Genomic DNA, 17,959 nt, shown 5'->3' with positions numbered 1-17,959 from the left:
AACTTTTGAGCGACCTTTTAGCTCCAACTTGTGAGCAAATTTGAGATGCGAGCCCTGACGTGGACTCAACTCACTTCACAATCAGCAGCAGTTTGGCAGGCAATGAATGATACTCAGAGGCATATAATCTTTATCCTCTACATAGAACGACTGCTATTATTGTGGCTTCTTGAGAAGCTGTGACTCTTATTCAGAAGCACACGGAACACGCTAAAGTTAGTAAACAATTTCCATTGGGCATTTGACAGAATTTTCTTCGGCGTTGAAAATATCTTCACAGTGACTTTTTGGAAAAATACCTTGGTATGAATTTGTCAATGAGGAGGTGTTAATTGGCTAGTCAGAAGCACAAACAACCCGCTAAAATTATTAGAAAATTTCTGTGGGGCATTTGACTGAATTTCCTTGAACAATTATGGTGGAAAATTACCCCCCCCCAAAAAAATCTTTTTCACTCAGTCTGAAAATACACGTATTCATACAATGTTTATTTTTTGGTTTAAAGAAAAATCAACCCAAACATATTTTTTCCAAGAATATGTTCTATGCAAGCCTACTAGTTGAAACAAGGCATTCTGATAAATATTGCGTTTGTGGAATAAGCGTTAATCCACTCGTTTAGCCATCTCTAGGGGCGGCCATTTTGTCACTTCTGTCAATTGAAAATTACATCACAACTACCCAGGGCTCAGGTAACGACCAATCACGGCTCAGCTTTACAAAACAGGTGAGCTGTGATTGGTCGTTCCCTGAGCTCTGGGTAGTAGTGATGTCATTTTCAGTCGACAGACGTGACAAATCAACAACAGCTCCAGTTTGTCCTATTTATTTAAGACACTATCAATCCGCAGTCAATCACACACAATTGATGCAAGTCTTAAAGGTTAAGTGATTATTCCCGAGACAACAGACACATTTTTTTTTTCCACACGTGTTCTCTTGGCCTGTGTCCAAGATTTCAGGAAGTGACACTGTAGTGCTCCCGTTCACTTCGCAGGCACGTCTCGTCTCAAAGCGAGCTTAGCTCAAGCTAAAGCTGTGCATACATCGCATAAGCAGGGTGCACCTGGTGTCGCTTGGTACATTCGGCTTAGCGGCTGGCCCCTCGGGGTCCGCATCAGCCTCTGTGTACTCATGGCAAAGGTCCCTCAATTATCACCGTAGTGACATGACCCCTCTGTCCACATGATTAAAGCTATTCCTCGGAACACCTCCTCCTTCGACTTCCCCCCCCAGTTATTAGCACTCTCACCATTCCGGTATTTGCTGTGGGAAAATGACTTCCACTGGCGCGAGCTCCCCGAGTGCACTGCACGTCAGAATAATTCGTCCCTCGCTGCAGCTGTATTTATTTTGTGGTGTTACTGACTTGTAATTTTACTTTTGGCCGCACATCTGCGCATACTTTGGGCGCTAAGAATAAATGCCACGTGGGCTCAACGTTCTCTCAAAGTGACAAATTTGTACATTTATTCAACGCAGGAATCTTCTTTTTTTTTTTTTTTTTTTTTTTTTTTTTTTGGACGGTACCTCCTCGAAAGTCCTCGCTGGCTTCTGGGGAGGGAGGGAGGTTATTCCAGTTATGGGGTGAGGACCTCCGTGACTGGCCTGTAATTAGCCAAAGGCATCCATCAAGCAGCGCAGTTCACTGTCGCTCACCACAATACAGTTTGGAATGGGGTGAAATGGTATGCCAAAAATTACGGTTGAGTACCTTGGTTGGCTTTAAGGTCAACAGTAATATTTGGTACAGTTAAAACAGCTTCAAACATTTCTTTTTTGGAAAGTGTTACGTTTCATGTGGGTGTTAACAGTATGTCAAGGATATCATGGTTGGCTATGGAGCTTAGTCTTTAAAGTCACAGTTTGGTTCACATTCGGTCAATTTAAAGCCGCTTCAGTCTTTTCTTTTTTTGGAAAGCACAGTGCCAATAGGGTTGTAATGTAACAGTATGCAAAAAAATCATGGTTAAGTAAGTTTGCTTTGCTTGCTTGTTAAAACTTTTAATAAGCTTGCACTTACCTGTAGACAAATTCAATCTTTTAAAGAAAGTGGTACTTTGTACTATATTACTCCAAATGTTATGGAAACAAAATGGTGCTGAAAAGTGAATGGTTTGGGTTGGATTGTCGGGAACGCCATAAAGAGGCCCGTGGCTCGACATCAACAGTGGCCGGATGGGGGCCACCACGTGTCTGTGTCAGGCCACCCTAAGTTCGCTGATGCTGACATGTACGGGACACCTGTATAGATTTCATACTTGTAAAATAATACTTGCCTTTTTAATATGGAATATTCAATATTTGAGTTTTATCCACTGAAATTAATCACTCTTTTTACCGCTGCTGTGTACATTCGATCACCCCCATTTCACAGAATCGTCGTCCGCTACGTACTCGCATGCACTTGGCCACTGAGTCTGCACGCTTCACTATTTCGTCCACAGGCAAGCCTTCATATATAATTCAAAATGTACCTGTTTTAAACCATCATATCTATATATTGGAGAGCGGATACTTTTTTAGACAGCTGCCTAAATCGCCAACTTGTGCTACATGCTTGCATGCATTTTGGCCAGTAGGACTACGCAATTCTCTATTTATTAATTTTGTATTGTTTTAAATCGGGGTCAGTGCCACTTCTGGCAGTGCCACCACGACTTGACTCACAGTGGCCTGACAGAGCCACCACCCCAATAAGGCAGAATGTGGGACCCTAAGTCTGCACAGAACTGAACACGATGACACCATATGGTCTAAATGGATCGGATGGGCCCCTAAATAACAGCAGTGTAGAGAACCACACCTTACATGATCTTAGCTGTTATGAAATGCGTTATATAAATAAAATTGTATTGTATTAACATGAGATTATTAATATCACTTAAGAAGCCCCGAAGGTGCAACCATGAAAAATATGCTTAAGCGCCTGACACTTTTTGAAATGTCAAACATGTGATATTCAGATGCCCGAGGATGCCAGCAGGCAGGCAAGCGCCATCTTGCGTGTACTTTTCTTCGAAAGTTCATTGTTGCGCTCATCAAAGGGCTGGCAGAGCCGCTGCAAATCCGTTTAGGAGTGTGATTTGAGGATTGTGAGGCTCAGCAAAATCACTGGGATTGGCAGTGAATATTTTGCCTCATGTTTCAGGCTTATCATGCTACATGCTAGTGCAAGCGCAATGTCAGTATCACACTTGTTCTTTGTTGTCTGTGGGCCATTTTGGGGACAATTAATACAGTAGTTTCCATGTTTTTTGTTACACTTGCGTTATCATGATGCTAGCATGTAGTCTAATTGGAAATTCCACTTAAGTTTTTGAGAGGTAACGCTAGCATTGATGCTAGTGCTAACACACTTTGAGGTGCCCAGGCTTGTTTACCAATTGTAAATATTATCTAGCTAGCACCAATGAAAAAGCCCTCGCACCTCCTTGTTCAGGGCGACTCATCAAGAGAACGATAGATGGCGTAGGCAAAAAACTTCAGAGTTTAGTGTTGCCCACCTGCTTTAAACTTTGGTGTATTTGGATGGATTCCTGAGGTGTTTGCCAACGTACTGGAAATCACCCTAAATGGCAGAATTTCTGTTCACTTTGGTCTATGGGTCTCAAAATGTTTTGTGTCATGTTATGATAAGTGTTCAACCAATTTTGTCTCGATTCAGTTCTTTTTCAACAGGATCCTTACTTGCGTTTGCAAAATTTCTATTCTGGACATGTTGAGGCTCTCAAGTAGGTGTCTAGTTTTTGCTAGCGCATATGTCCTTGTGGAAATGTTTCTAAATTTGGGGTCCCAAACATAAAAGACCGGTAAAGAAAACTCAATCAATAGCGCCTTCTGGAAAGTTGAGAAAAAAATCCACAGTCACCAGTTTTACTGAGCAACACAAAATTGTGTCCACAATAACAAGACGTATGGAAAACTCTCAAGGACCTTTGCCCGATATTGACGAAGAAGCCAGCATTGGTTTGAAGCAGACATTTGGGGTTATCTTGCAGGACTCATACTTTGAATTCCTACTCAGGAAGTCGCCTCAATGAATTGAAGCGGGTTTTTTACAAATAGTAGATGGCCAAATTTCAAAGCTTTTTCACCTACGCCTTCTAACTTTGATCATTCCCAAGATGTGCTGTGAAAAAGGAGGCCTGTTCGTTGGTGCTTGCAGGTTTAATTACATGAGAGGGGGGGGGGGGGGGAAAAACTTGTGATTGAGTTTTTTTTTTCTTTGTGGTTGGATTAACCCTCAAGTAAAGCCTAAGGTGTGTTTCACAATGATGTCTTGTTTCCTGGTATGTTAAGCCCATTCTTTTTACTCACTTGTCATGTGCTTTGTCGTAGATCATCGGTGGGCATCGTGGTAGATCCGTTTGCTCTTCGGGCGAAATCAACGTAGAGGACAACTTTAGCGTTCAGTGCTACTTGCGCACGAGGAGGAAGAGCTGCCTCCAGTTTTGTTTATTTATCTGTTTTCAAGGCAGACAGAGGCTTCCGTTGAGATTTTGATAAAGCCCTCAGCTATGCAGGCGTGCACAGACATTGCCCGTCAAGTGGAGGCATTCCTCAAGGCGTCTTCCTGAATTTAGCACACCAAGGATCTTATTCATTTGACTTTTTTTCTTTTTCTAACAATAACATCATGAAACTTGGCACGCCAACCTTGTTGACAACTATAATTAGAGCGAAGACCGCCGCCCGGGCAAGCCCGTTTTCAGTCCTGTAGATGGCAGTAATTTACATCGCTATACTCGCTAACCCACTTGGGCTCTGATTTAAGTGGAATAGTCAAAAGTGAAAATAAATTCCTTTTATGCAGACGTTTTCATCTGGATTTGCCTCAAACTGTAATGGCTTCTTTCTGTGCCCATGCAGTACTAAAATTGTGACGTTCATTAACCAGTTTGTCAATTTAAGCCTCTTAGTGTTACAAAAAGTAAAAAATATGCATCAAAATATAAGGTGCACTTGCACAATCTAACGCATGCTGAAATGATCAAAAGAATATGTAAAAATACACTGATGACAAACTACCCAAATATCTCTATATATGCACACCAAAAAATACATTTTGGTGAAAAATGAGGAAAACTGCAAAAATATTAGAAGCAAAATTGAACATTTAAAGAACCTAGAAAAATAACAAAACAAAAAAATGCATCAAAAATTCTAAATATTAGACTTAAATATAACAAAATATTGCCTAGAAATAATCTATTTGCAAAATAATACAAATACTGGTAGTCATCCAAAAATACGAAAATATTAGGGGAAAAAAAAGTCAGACTATTCGAAAACAAATACAAGACAAAAGATATTGTAAAATTAGACGTCAAATATTAGAAACTACTATTTATTAGATGATAGAAAAATATCCATCCATCCATCCATCCATTATCGATACCGCTTATCCTCACAAGGGTCGCGGGGCGTGCTAGAGCCAATCCCAGCTGTCTTCGGGCCGTAGGCGGGGGACACCCTGAATTGGTTGCCAGCCAATTGCAGGGCACGCAAAGACAAACATCTGCACTCACAACCACGCCTAGGGGCAATTTAGAGAGTCCAATCAACTTAACAAGCATGTTTTTGGAATGTGGGAGGAAACCGGAGTACCCGGAGAAAACCCACGCAGGCACGGGGAGAACATGCAAACTCCACACAGGGAGGCCGGAGCCGGGATCCACGACCCACGACCTCTGAACTGTGAGGCAGACGTGCTAACCAGTCGACCACCGTGCCGCCCGATAGAAAAATATTTGACGAAATATTATAAAACTATACAAAAAGTCATGGATCAGAAAAGAAAAAGGCTTTGTGTGCCAACCATTATGCAATGCTCATTACTGCCACCTGTAGGACCGGAGTGCAACAGTATCACCCAGCACGTCCAAATCATTTTAAAATAACTTCTCTTTATTCCACCTTCCTTGGTAATAGTTCAAGCCTTGTCATGCTTTCTTGCTCAATCCAAAACCTCTCGTCCTCCACACGGCGGGACTACATCGCTGTATGAATTGTCTCCTTTCCCAGGGATGCCACTGTTTTACGGCTGAGAGAACCCCCAAAGCCCCCGACCGGCCACTCACACCAGGCTGCTCGTGTTTCAGTGCCCTGCACAGGCTGCTATTGTCAGGTTACTGCGCGTGTGTGTGTGTGTGTGTGTGTGTGTGTGTGTGTGTGCGCGTGTGTGTGTTGCTGCGTTGTGATTGGCCCTCGCTCGGGCCGTGTGAGACAGCGCCGGGTGACCTCCTTGTTAATCCCTGGGATGTTTTCTCTCCGTGTATGTAGCGCGAGCTGGGAAGGAAATATTTGGGCAAAAGTAACTGCCGCACTTTTTGGGTCTGACTGAAGTGAGTAGCAATCATGTTTTTTGTCTATTAATGCGTCTTTGATCAGCTCGGTGTTACATTGAACTTTTGTCATTTGTAAAACATAAATGCAAACTTAGATGACATTCATTGTTTTACACATTTTTCTTCCCATTAATACATTCTACAAGTTTTTCTTTTTGGATAAGAGGTGGTTGTAACTTCCCCAGCCGCAGCCTTGCGGGGGCTTGGCTGTACCTGTCCCTGTAAAAACCAAAAGAACATGATATAATTATTGTTGTGCAAATGTGCCCTTCAACTAATGAGTTGTGACCATGTCATTTCCTCCAAAACACCAAATGACACTTTGTCAGCTCCCCCCGCTTTGTTGCGTGGAGGTGTGAATATTAGGGAGCTGTGAAGCCGCGTTGTTGCCTGCTGACTTCAAATGGACCTGTCACCTTGTTGAGCATTGCAAAAAAGCCCGTGAACATCTTGGATGGTAAAATTTGGATGCTGAATACCACTTCCATCATGTATAAAAGTTGTGGGCTTCGCCCGCTTTTGTGTCCCTCACAGTAAAAGTGGTGCAGCATCAATCGGACCTGCCACCTTGTGTCCACTACTGATGGACAGCAACACATGTAGACAGACAATAGAACAATACTCAGTCATATATTCTTTATCCTCTGTTAACAATAATTGTTACTGAGGCTTACTGAGCAGTTATGTGCTTCTTTGTGTGTTACTGTATTATACTGCCCCCTGGTGGCAAGTTTGATTGGCATTTGGATTTCTTTTTTTTTTTTTTCAATACGAGCATGGTCATGGAACGAATTCATCTTGTCAAGGTGCCAGGTACTAAAATATCAGAACATTGTACAAAAATATCCAATGTAAAATACACAAATACTAGGGAAAAATGCAAAAATGGATGAAAAACAATGGGGGGGGGGAATATGTATACAATATTTTGAACAAAATTGACAACAAAAATATTTACCGAAGATACCAGCCAATATAAACACAAAGTCATGGTCACTGCGGTGCCTTCTGTATAGTCTTTCTTTTTCGCTGTCTTTTTGTGTTTGTAAAGCCAGGGTTTATTGGTAAACCATGAAGCATTTCATTCCTTATAATATGGTAGTAGACCACCAACACAACCCTAAAAATATGTTGGCAACCGTTTGCAGCTGCCACTGAGGTTTGCCCACACCCAACGTTGGTGGTTACTCCCTAATGAGCATGTCCTAAAAGATATGAGGTTTTCCCGCTCTTTCCATAAAATCCATCAGCATTGGCAGTGCGTTTTAATCTCAAAAAGCTTGTTTGGTGGGGCGGAGGCGAACGCGTTTAACAGCAGCAGTAAATGATTTCCTCTCGGCAGCACTTTGTTTACAGTGCAGATTAGCTCCCCCGGTGACACCGTTGATGTTATCTCGCCGTTGGTGAAGGCCCACATGGCAACTTTTAATATGAAGCCTCACTTTTTTTTTTTTTTTTTTTTTTTTTTTTTCCCATTACATAGTGGAAATACCACTAAATGAAAAAGTGATGCACAGAGAGTCTTTTTGCAGCCAATGAATGGCCCAAACAACCTCTAGAACAGGGATGGGCAACTTAAATGCTGGAGCGGGGCAGTGTTTCATCAGTGCTACTTGGGGCCATGTAGGACCATGCACTTCCAAACCAGATTTTTTTTATTTCCTTGCAGTTGTCTAGTTCAGAGGTGCAGAGACCTTTAAATGTGACAATGTGGTACATTAGAGCTGTAGCAAGTGAGACTAATAAATATGATGTAAATATGGTATACAGTAGATATTCACAATCCTTAAATATATATATGTATATATAGGCAGTGCTTTGTCACTGGACTAATGCGACCTTTCGTTTCTCGTCCGTGGGACGCTGCTGAAATTGGGTGACAATGGACATGCACCTTCTCAGGTTTCAGTTTCCACTGAGCGAGTGGAAGGTCTGATCACCCAGGCAACGCCGTCCACAGCTTGCCTGACCTCTTCCGTCTTGTGGTCCAGGTGACAAAGAATATGTGAGTGTGTTTAATGAATGGACTTGAGCTTTGGCCACTGTCGATGGAAGCACTTTGTTTTGCCGCTTGCTTTGCATAATCAGGCAGCAGACATGAGCGTAAGGCAGCAGTGTCGTCAATATTTGTTTTGGGACGGAGCAGGTGCTGCCTCTGTTTGGTGAATATCAAGTGTGTTGGCTCAGATCTGGAACATGTCCGTCTTTACGACTGTTCACATAATAAATACAGCCTGTTCTGATAAGGCATTAGTAAATACTTTACCTAAAATAATATTCTGTACAGTAATACCTTAACTTTGTAATGACCGTAAGTTTACTTATTAAAAAGAAAAGAACAAGGTAAGATTTTTTAAACCGTGTCAATTCAATGTGCCCAGAACAGGATTTAGTGTCATCTACTTAGCAAAGCATGTACACAAAAAGTAAATAGATAGTTGTCATAAAATGTAGAAAAGATCAAGGCAAACATTTCAGCGTTTTAATAATTTACAAAATTGAGATCTTTATTGTTAGTGTACTTTTTATTCTGGTGTAATTTCTTAGAATGTCACCCGAATGGTTCGCTTTTATTTATTTTTTTCTGAAAAAACATGTACCATTTACTTGTCATCTTTTCAAAATAAACATATTTAAAAAAAAAAAAAAAAACATTTTTTTTTGTACCGAAAACATACCGAACCGAAGTTTCCAAGAAATGTGATTTAGCCCCTAGTATTTACCAATTTTTACATATGGCATTAAGTGATATACAAATACAATAATTGCGCTAATTGTTTTTTTTTTCCCTCATTCTGGAAATGGTGGTGTAGGGATGTGGTGGGTGAGGGGGACGTTGGTTCCTCCATAATGCTGCAGTGTTTCCACAGGAATGTCAGCGCAACGTCCCACCCAGTTTCTGATCTGCCGACACATTACAGCCGTGCCGGTGTCGTACATGCCAGGGCCGGCCCGTGTTTTGCTAGCCTCTGACCTTGTGACCGCAGGCCGAGGCCAAGATAAAGGAAGGGGTGACGCGGAAGTGGCCGCTGAGTCCCGCACTTGTTTCAGCTTCCGTTCGGCCACTTTGAGGCCTCTCTGTTGTCAGTCCTGCACCACGCTATCTTTTTCCACTCTCACGGTTATCGATATTATCATCATATGGAAAGGGAGAAATGTCAGGGGCAGTTCAAAATATTAGCTGCACTTCCAGATGGCCAAAGAAAACATAGCAACTCCCACGAATATTGCAAAAAAAAAAATGCCTCCCAAAAATCTGAAAATAAACCTTTGTTGACAAAATAATACACAAATATGAGATGGAAAAAATACAAAAGTATTAGGGAAAAAAAAAAAACTTATGGCTGAAAAAATGGCAAAATATTAGAAAACAATCATAAGTCTTGGGCAAAATATAGAAAATATTGGGTAAAAAAATATTAATACTAAACAATACCAATTTTAATTTTTCAGTTTTAAATTAAGCAATTATCAGGGGAAAAAATGAAATTCCACAAAAATGCCCAAATATTACAAAAAGAGAAAAATTACACACAATAAAAAAATCATCAGATGACGAATACTAAAATAAAATAATAATAGTAATAATAATAATAATAGGAAAAGGAAGGAAAATGCTCATTAAAAAGAAAAATACTCTTTAAAGGAATAAACTACAATACATTAAAAATAGACAAAATATGGGAATATTAGGATATAAGCATTTTCAGATTTAAAAATGAATGTGATGCAAAGAAGAAAAAAATTGATGTAAATTAAGAAAATATTACCAAAAATATAAAAAGTTTGACAAAAATATGACATTTTTACCAAATATCAGAAAAATATATTGCGCAAATCACAAAATATATTAGGGGAAAAAAACTGAAATGGAGGATGAAGCATTTTAAAAATATTAGAAAATTATCCAAAATATTAGACCCAAATATTAGGAAAAAAATTACTAGGAAAAAATATTGTGCACAAGATGTGGAAAAAACAAAAAGAAACTCATGGACGATTGATATTAACATTAATAATAATTACAATCAATGTCACTCTCTGAAACTGTTATTACAGTTCATTGGTTTGAACTTGAACGTGCTGCATTGTGCGTCGCATACAATCCAGCTTCCTGTGGCTTGTTTAAAAGTTGAACTCATCTATTGCATGGTTGAGTGCGCCAAGCCCTTTACACACTGCCCCCCACCCACCCCCTCCTCATTGGACTTTCACATTTGGGAGTTGAATGGTGATGGCTGCCAAAACCGAGATCTGAGTGCGATCCCGTTCTCTCCCTCCCGCCTATCACGGAACAAATCATCTGGCTTCCACTTTAATGGGATTAGTCCTCACACTGCGCCCCCCCCTCCCCTCTTTCTTTCCTTTCACATGCCCGAGTCCATCCAGTGCTTCCCCTCTTCAGAGGCCACTCCACTGCTTCATCTCCATGAAAACTGAATTAATGAGGGCTAAATGAGGATTTGAGAGCTGAATAAGAATAATTTGGCCTTGCGCTTTACACTAATGCCATGCGGTGTCTTATTAATGGAGGCCAAATGGACTCCTCAGCTTAATCGTGGCATTGGAGCGTTTGAGGCCGGATATAGCGGCCAGGCTTCCAGATTAGCCAGCTCCATATCCCCGACGACTAATGGCGTCAAAGCCACTTAACGGGGCCCCCGCCGCTGGTGTCGCCACAGTCCACGGCCTGATTAAAGCGCCGTCGCACCACCCGGCGACGAGGCCATCAACAGATGGGCCTGATTTATGCAGGCTATTAGCGTTGCAGTGAATGGCCAGATTAGCATTTTTAGCTTCAGAAGTTGATTTCGTCACCTTGCGTCATGGCGATGGCAGCGCTTTGTTTGTTCCCCGTGGCGCTGGTTGACACCTTTTTATTGACTGTGCACTGTTATCCTGGCTTGGGCCTGACCAGTTTGGGATTTTTTTTTTTTTTTTTTTTTTTCCAGCCAGATACCGATTCTCTGACAGGAATAAGATTCTGCTAACCGATTAATTGGCAGAGGGGAAAAATACTTATGTTTTTTATGTTCTTTTTTTATTTTCGCAGTATTCAAAATGACACGGACACTTGATTTGCTTGGCGCCTCTCAGTCCTTCCGCAGTGGGTGTTGAGTGACATTCAGCAGCCAAAAGTTGTTAAAGAACATGACAATATTGCTTCTCGAGTCTCCTTGTTTGCATTTGGCCTGTATGTTTCTATTTTGGCAAGTAAAGCTCATGCTCTTTCCTCCAGGGGGCAGTGTTGTCTACAAAAGAAAGTGCACCTGTGTCACATGAGTGTTAAACTAATTTAGATAAGCTTCCAAAGACTTATGTACAAATAATATATTGTTAAAGGTAGTAATGGGTGTCATTGGACTCGCCTAATGAAGTGTACGGTCCTTCTTTTCAATCAAACTCTTTTAGTCAAATATTGTTTTCACAAAAATAGAATACCATTTCAGAAAAAAAGCCTTTGAATTTTTTTTAATTCAAATTTTTAATTCAGATTATTTTTGAACATATAGCCCCCCCTCAAATATCAGACTTTAAAAGAACCAAACATATCTTAAAGCTATCATTTCATGCTTCAACCACTGTAAGCATTAGCATTTAGCTGAGCTCTCTGTTAAAAGTCATTCTGTAATAATGCATCAGTTTCACACTGGGCCTTTTCCTTCTTCCCTCCAATAAAAGTTGCAATTGCACTTTTATTGGGGGGAGGAGAAAAGGGGTTGAACACCCTGCGGCTTCACCATTTAGCAAATTTCGTCACTTTTCTTAGCTTTCAAGGTGCCGCTCAAGTGAGGAAACAGACTCATTGACGCGTGCCACCTTTTGTTTGCGTAATGTCTGAGGAAAAAAAACGAGTCATTCTGGTTTGAGGGCGCACTTGTAAGGCAGCAGACGCACAAATCTGTTTAGTTTGCTTTCTTAAGCCGTGAATTGTGGTGAGTTTTGCATCTTTGCTCACTTTTGATGCCCACTTGCAGCCTTAGGCTTTTGATTGACCACTTCGCTTTTGGTTCATGTCAAGTAGTAGTTTGGGATGTCAAGTAGTAAAACCTCTATATGTAGACTGAAGATAATGTACGTTTTTGTGAACTTTCAAGACAATTTAGAGTCTAAGCCAACCTTAAGTTTGTCTTTCTGAACAATGAAGACAGTTTTGTCTCCAACCAACCCAATGTATGATTGGTCATATACCCAAAATATGTACTGTGTGTTCGGTTCATTGAAGACAAAATTGTCTTCAATGAATCGAATGTGCACGTTTCCGTAAATGTTGAAGATAATTTCACATCTTCAACCAACCGAACGTGCGTGTTTTCTGGATCATTGAAGACAATTTCGTCTTCAATGAACCGAACACACAGTACATATTTTGGGCAATTAAGGTTATTTAGCCATCAAACCTGACTTTATGGTTTGCGAACCTAAGTACTTTATGGTTTGCGAACCTAAGTACGCTGAAGATGACGTACGTGTTTTTGGGGACACTATCTTCCTCAAGGAAGCCAATATAGGTTTTTATGAACAATGAAGATGATTTCGATTGTATTTGAAAAATGTAGTAGAGTTTCGAACCAATCAAATGTGATTTTGTAAACATTTAAGTCAATTTAGTCTTCAACAAACCTAACATAATGAACACTGTGTTTTTTTTTTTAAACAGTGAACCTAATGTGCTTTGCTAGCAGTGACTGTAAAAAGGGAGTCTTCATCGAACTATACGTGTTTTCATAAACTTTGAAAAAGCTTTAGTCTTCATCAAACTTTCTCATAAACATGAAGGACAATTTGATGTTTTCAGTGAACCTTTTCTACGTAAATGCTAAGGACGACTTGGTGAACTTAACTGTGTCTTCGTAAACATCACTCAAATCTTCCAAGAAGTTGAGCTTTCCATATGCCCTACCTGGACTGCTTTTAGCATGAAGCTCGCTTGACCCACCCCCCTTGGCATCCTAACGAGCCCATTTCCCCTTTTAGTCCGCACTTTGCTGGGTTTGTCATTTGACAACATGGTCTAAACTTAGCTGTGTGAACCGTGCCCTCCCCTCCTTTGCGGGCTCTGCTCTGCTTGTCTGTTGCTCTTTTTGGGTGCTCACAGTTTTGGCGACGTTGGCCGACAGGTAAACTGCGCATGCTTGAAATGGCGGATTTGCTCCGTTGTCGATCAGAGCCTTCCGAAGTCTAACTATCAATGACATCAATAACTGGAGGATGCCTTGTGGCATATGTTGTCATCTTTAGTAAAAGCCAATTAGCTTTATTACAGCGGAACCTTTGATATGTGTTCATCACATCGCCAACGTCCTCACATCTTTAATCTGCATCACTAACTGAAAATTGCGTGTGCGTGTTTGCTTTTCTTTTTTTCTTTTTTTTTTTTTTTTCTTTTCTGTCTCCAGGTTGCATGGTGTTACGGACTTGATGCATGGCCTTTGAACGACGGCGGTACAGGTTCTTGACTGACGTTGATGGTGCTGGCGCGGGACTGAGTGCGCTGGGTGGCGACCATGGCTCAAACGGTGCACGTGAACGTCGGCGGCCCAGGTAACCACGTTCACCACATCACGTCAACACGCTCGTGTTGTCATGAAACCAAAAGCTTGGACTTGTTTAGCGTCATTCTTCCATTGAATGAGTCACCATTTCAGAGGCCTCAAAGTGCCTGGAAATTTGCTAGTTTTTGCAGGTGTGTGTGTGTCCTTGCGTAATTTTTATTTGATTTTTTTTTTCTTAAAAAGTGCTCAGCAGGACAGGGCCGCAAGGGCCCCTGAATCGTCAGCCCGATAGGGCTCCACGAAATTGAAACAATATCCGATATTGTTTTTGAATATCTCGATATTGTTGCGATATTTGACATGTACCTAAAGAAAGGACATTTTTATTATCTAATGTAAGAATTCCCTTTTTTTTTTTTACAAGTAGCGAAATAAGAAAGCTCAACGTATTCTTAGCTAATTAACAGTAATCAACCCTAGATAATCAACTATTGGATTGCGATGCACATTTAAGTTTGCGTCTGACTGGTCAAATTCAGATAAAAGTAAACAATTCCATAAGAAATATATCGCATGTCTTTGCGTTATGCATATTGCATGGGCCAATATCGTGATATCGATATTTTATCAATATATTTTTCAGCCCGACACTAGTTTCACCAAACAAAATTGAATAGACACATCTCTCATGACAGGATGCATAAGAAACAGTCTCTTAAGACTCAATCCTGAAATTGAACAGGGAGTTGTCGATTTTTATTTTGGAGCAGTGTCCATGGGAAGAATACTCCTACTAGGGAATTGATCCAATTGATAGCCGGTATCCTAGAAAAATGAGCAATGCGAAATTGCAAGTTTTTGTTTCAATTATCTGCATGATCACTCTTGTTCTTTTGTCTTTTGTTGTCCCTAAGTAGTCCATGTAGACAAATGGCATCTTCTGCCCAATTCATGATATTGGGCTTGATTCAACTGTGATTAAGCAATTTCCCCACCAGGCAGAGCTACAAGCCTCTAAATGCGGGCAATGGAATGCATTGAGTCCAGACAAGAACTACAGCCGTGCCTTTCTGGTTCTGTTTCTGTAGGCAGATTGTGTGCTGCAGCACTTATATTTGACATTAGGTGTGCTGAATGTTGTGGTCAGGGAGTGTACGTGTCAAAGTAAATGATTCCCCAGCAATCTTGAAGAGTGGCAGGAATTCTGAAGGGTTTTGTGCGTTCCCATTGGGAGGATTTCCACGCTTTGGTGCAAAACGAAGGGCCAGCGCTGGGCTGGGGGGGGGGCAGACACCTGCAGACGGCCCCGCATTCCTGGCCGGACTAACTGGAGAGAGTGGTCCGTCTCGCCAATCCCCGCAGGAATGTGCAGCATGTTGGGCAGATGATTTCAGATGCTTGTTCTAGTTCACTTTACCAAATACCTCATTCTTTAAAATTTGGAATGCAATGGACAGATTTTAAGATGGGAGCAAATTAAATACGTACTGGTAACGCTCAAAGCAATTTGAAAGTGAACAGAGTTTCGGATCAGTCAAGTAATTGTGTTTTAAAGTTAAAGCGGAAGTCGGTTAGGGTTTCAAGTTAAGGTTAGGGAGTTGAAGTAGGGTTTTAAGTCTTTCTTTTTTTTTTTTTGTCCCATCTATCATTTGTGATAGTGCCAAAAGCATATCGCTTGCCTTCAAAATGTCTTTCAAGTCATTTTTGTCTTTCAAGTCAAATACTACGCTGATGTTCACATGATGCCTTTTCAAGTGTCTGCTCGTCTAAGGCTGAGCTGTACTGTGTTTGTTTACGAAATAGACGGCGTCTCTTACCATTTTGAAATGTTAAAACTTGAAAACAACCGAACGTGGACAGCTGGCTGTTGTGTGATTAGTGGTGCGTTCAAATGCAATCTGACAGTTAAACTTCAGCGGCATTCCGTCTGGCATCACCCAGCTGCCACTGCGTGTCCGCTCGACTTGTTTTCCTTGACCATTTATGAGAAAAGTCTTGTTGGCACTTCCTCGCCGTCGTCATGGTCGGAGTTGTTGGATTTGGCAGCGCCACGTCCGTCTGGGGCCCCGGGCAGAATCCAGCGGTTGGCTTTGCTCCGTCTGTTGCCAGCCCGCTCGAGAAAAGGGGCAGGAATGTGCAGCGTGCGTGCGTGCGCTTGTTTTGTTTTTTGGGGGTTTCCTGTCTTCTTACGGGGACGGATGTGTCGCGTTGCTCGCCGGGAGCTGTTCAAACACTGTTGTTTTTCTGAGAATACTTAGACATAAAAACCGTGTAGCACAGCCAGGAAATACCAAGCAAGTGTGTGTGTGTGTGTAGACTCTAGAGTCCCCCTCCACCCACTTGCATCATGTTTTAGCTCCACAAGAATGCATGTTCCAATTTGAGTGAGAAACACACCACGAGTTTCTCCCCTTTTTATGCCCAGAGCAGCCAATGATGCAGAGGTATTCCTTGCAGTGTGAAATTGTTCACTGATGAGTGCCGTGCAGCCATGTACGGTCAAGATGGATGGATGGATGGTATAGTGCGTGCTCGGTGGATGGCCACCATCTGCCCAGGCAGGTCGCAGTCATGTCAGGCACGCGCATTTTCGGCTCATAAGCAAGCAAGCGTCAAGCCGTAGACATGCGGATATATATGCTACACAACTGTTATATTTTCCGACGGTCGGGTTCGAAAGCATCATGCACTGTGCGGCGGGCCATAGCGCCAAAGCTATGTAATGTGTCAACTTGGTCAAGCTACAAATGCATGGACAAATTAGTCAACACACACGTTGATGCAGTAAACACAAGCGCATTCACATGCATGCAAACACACACTCGGTGGGTTGATTTATTTTTTTTTTTTTTAATTTATTTATTTTTTTTCTCCCCCCTGATTGCTGGCTTTAATGTTGAGGACTGTCAGTAAGTTCTAATGAAAAAAAACTGCTCTTTCCACATCATTTGGGATTTATTTTTTAAAAAAACAGTATATATATATATATATATATATATAAAGCTTTGTTATTATTAGTGCTGTCAAATTTATCGCATTATTGGGCGGTAATTACATTTCGTTATTGATCGCGTCAAAGTATTCGACACATTTAACACATGCACAGAATGACCGCTGATGCATAATCCCACTCAGAAGTGCAGCAGAGCGGGCATGTGTCGCCCGCGGGAGTATAAAGAAGCATTTTGAAACAAGAGGGCAGCTTTAAATCTGAGAAATGTGAATAAATTGGTTTGCCCCAGCGACTGAGGATTAGTAGAGAAGAGGGCTGTCTTGTTTTGTGTTCATCAAGTCAGTTAATCGAATACACGTTAGACGTGCTGAACAGAACAACACTCACCCGTCATGAGCCAATCACATTCGTGTGCACTTCAGGGACCATTCGGAAAACATAAACTAATAATATTTCTGAGGCCCGTTTACATTTTTGTTTTTGTAGTGAATAAAAATACTGTACTACAGAAAGTGTTAATAATTTTAATTTAAAACATTTAATTTCATCTCATGAGGATTTGTTGTTAAAATAAAAAGATACATTACATATGAACAGTATATATATCTCTCGTCTTATCTATAATATTGAGTTTGTGGAATAAGAGTTAATCCACCCGTTTTTAGCCATCTCATGGGGCGGCCATTTTGTCACTTCTGTCGACTGAAAATGACACACCCTCAGGGCTCAAATAATGACCAATCATTGCTCAGCCTCAGAAAACAGGCAAGCTCTGATTGGTCGTAATCTGAGCCCTGAGCAACTATGATGCCAATTTCAGTCGACAGAAGTGACAAAATGGCCGCCCCACGAGATGGCTAAAAATGGGTGGATTTTGCTGCTTTCTCATATTTCATATTCATATACTGTATGCCTTGTTTCAACTAGTGGGCCTGCATAGAACATATTCTTGAAAAAAATGTTTGTGTTGACTGCCCCTTTAAAACAAAACAACAACAAAAAATAGCCTTTGTGTCTCTAAGGTGCCCCATTGTATGTTAGCATTCAGGTAGCGGAGGCTCCGTCATTACTTGAAATACAAAATGCAGAATTGTCTCTGTTTTATGTTTAGTTTGACAGTCACCTTCAGCTAAGAGTGGCGGTAAACCAATGGAAGCTGA

At 41.2% G+C, this 17,959-nt stretch overlaps 1 protein-coding gene across 2 annotated transcripts in view; it reads left to right on the top strand.

Moving 5' to 3' along the window:
- kank1a (KN motif and ankyrin repeat domains 1a) overlaps positions 1-17,959 on the top strand; it is a 34,515-nt gene that overhangs the window by 2,270 nt on the left and 14,286 nt on the right. Inside the window, exons 1-2 of one of the 2 annotated variants that reach the window (XM_086032128.1) lie at positions 12,249-12,286; positions 13,751-13,895. In XM_086032128.1, the coding sequence (XP_085888254.1) occupies positions 13,859-13,895 (37 nt within the window). In that variant the 5' untranslated portion in view covers positions 12,249-12,286; positions 13,751-13,858. Of the gene's footprint in view, positions 1-12,248; positions 12,287-13,750; positions 13,896-17,959 lie in introns of those variants that run through there. The other variant, XM_086032127.1, reaches the window with a different exon arrangement.

This window comes from Filicampus tigris, chromosome 5, assembly GCF_054856515.1.
Source record: "Filicampus tigris isolate MCC_2025a chromosome 5, RoL_Ftig_1.0, whole genome shotgun sequence".
NCBI lineage: Eukaryota > Metazoa > Chordata > Actinopteri > Syngnathiformes > Syngnathidae > Filicampus > Filicampus tigris.
The sequence above is the reverse complement of the archived record's forward strand: the minus strand, read 5'-3'. Positions and strand labels throughout refer to the sequence as shown.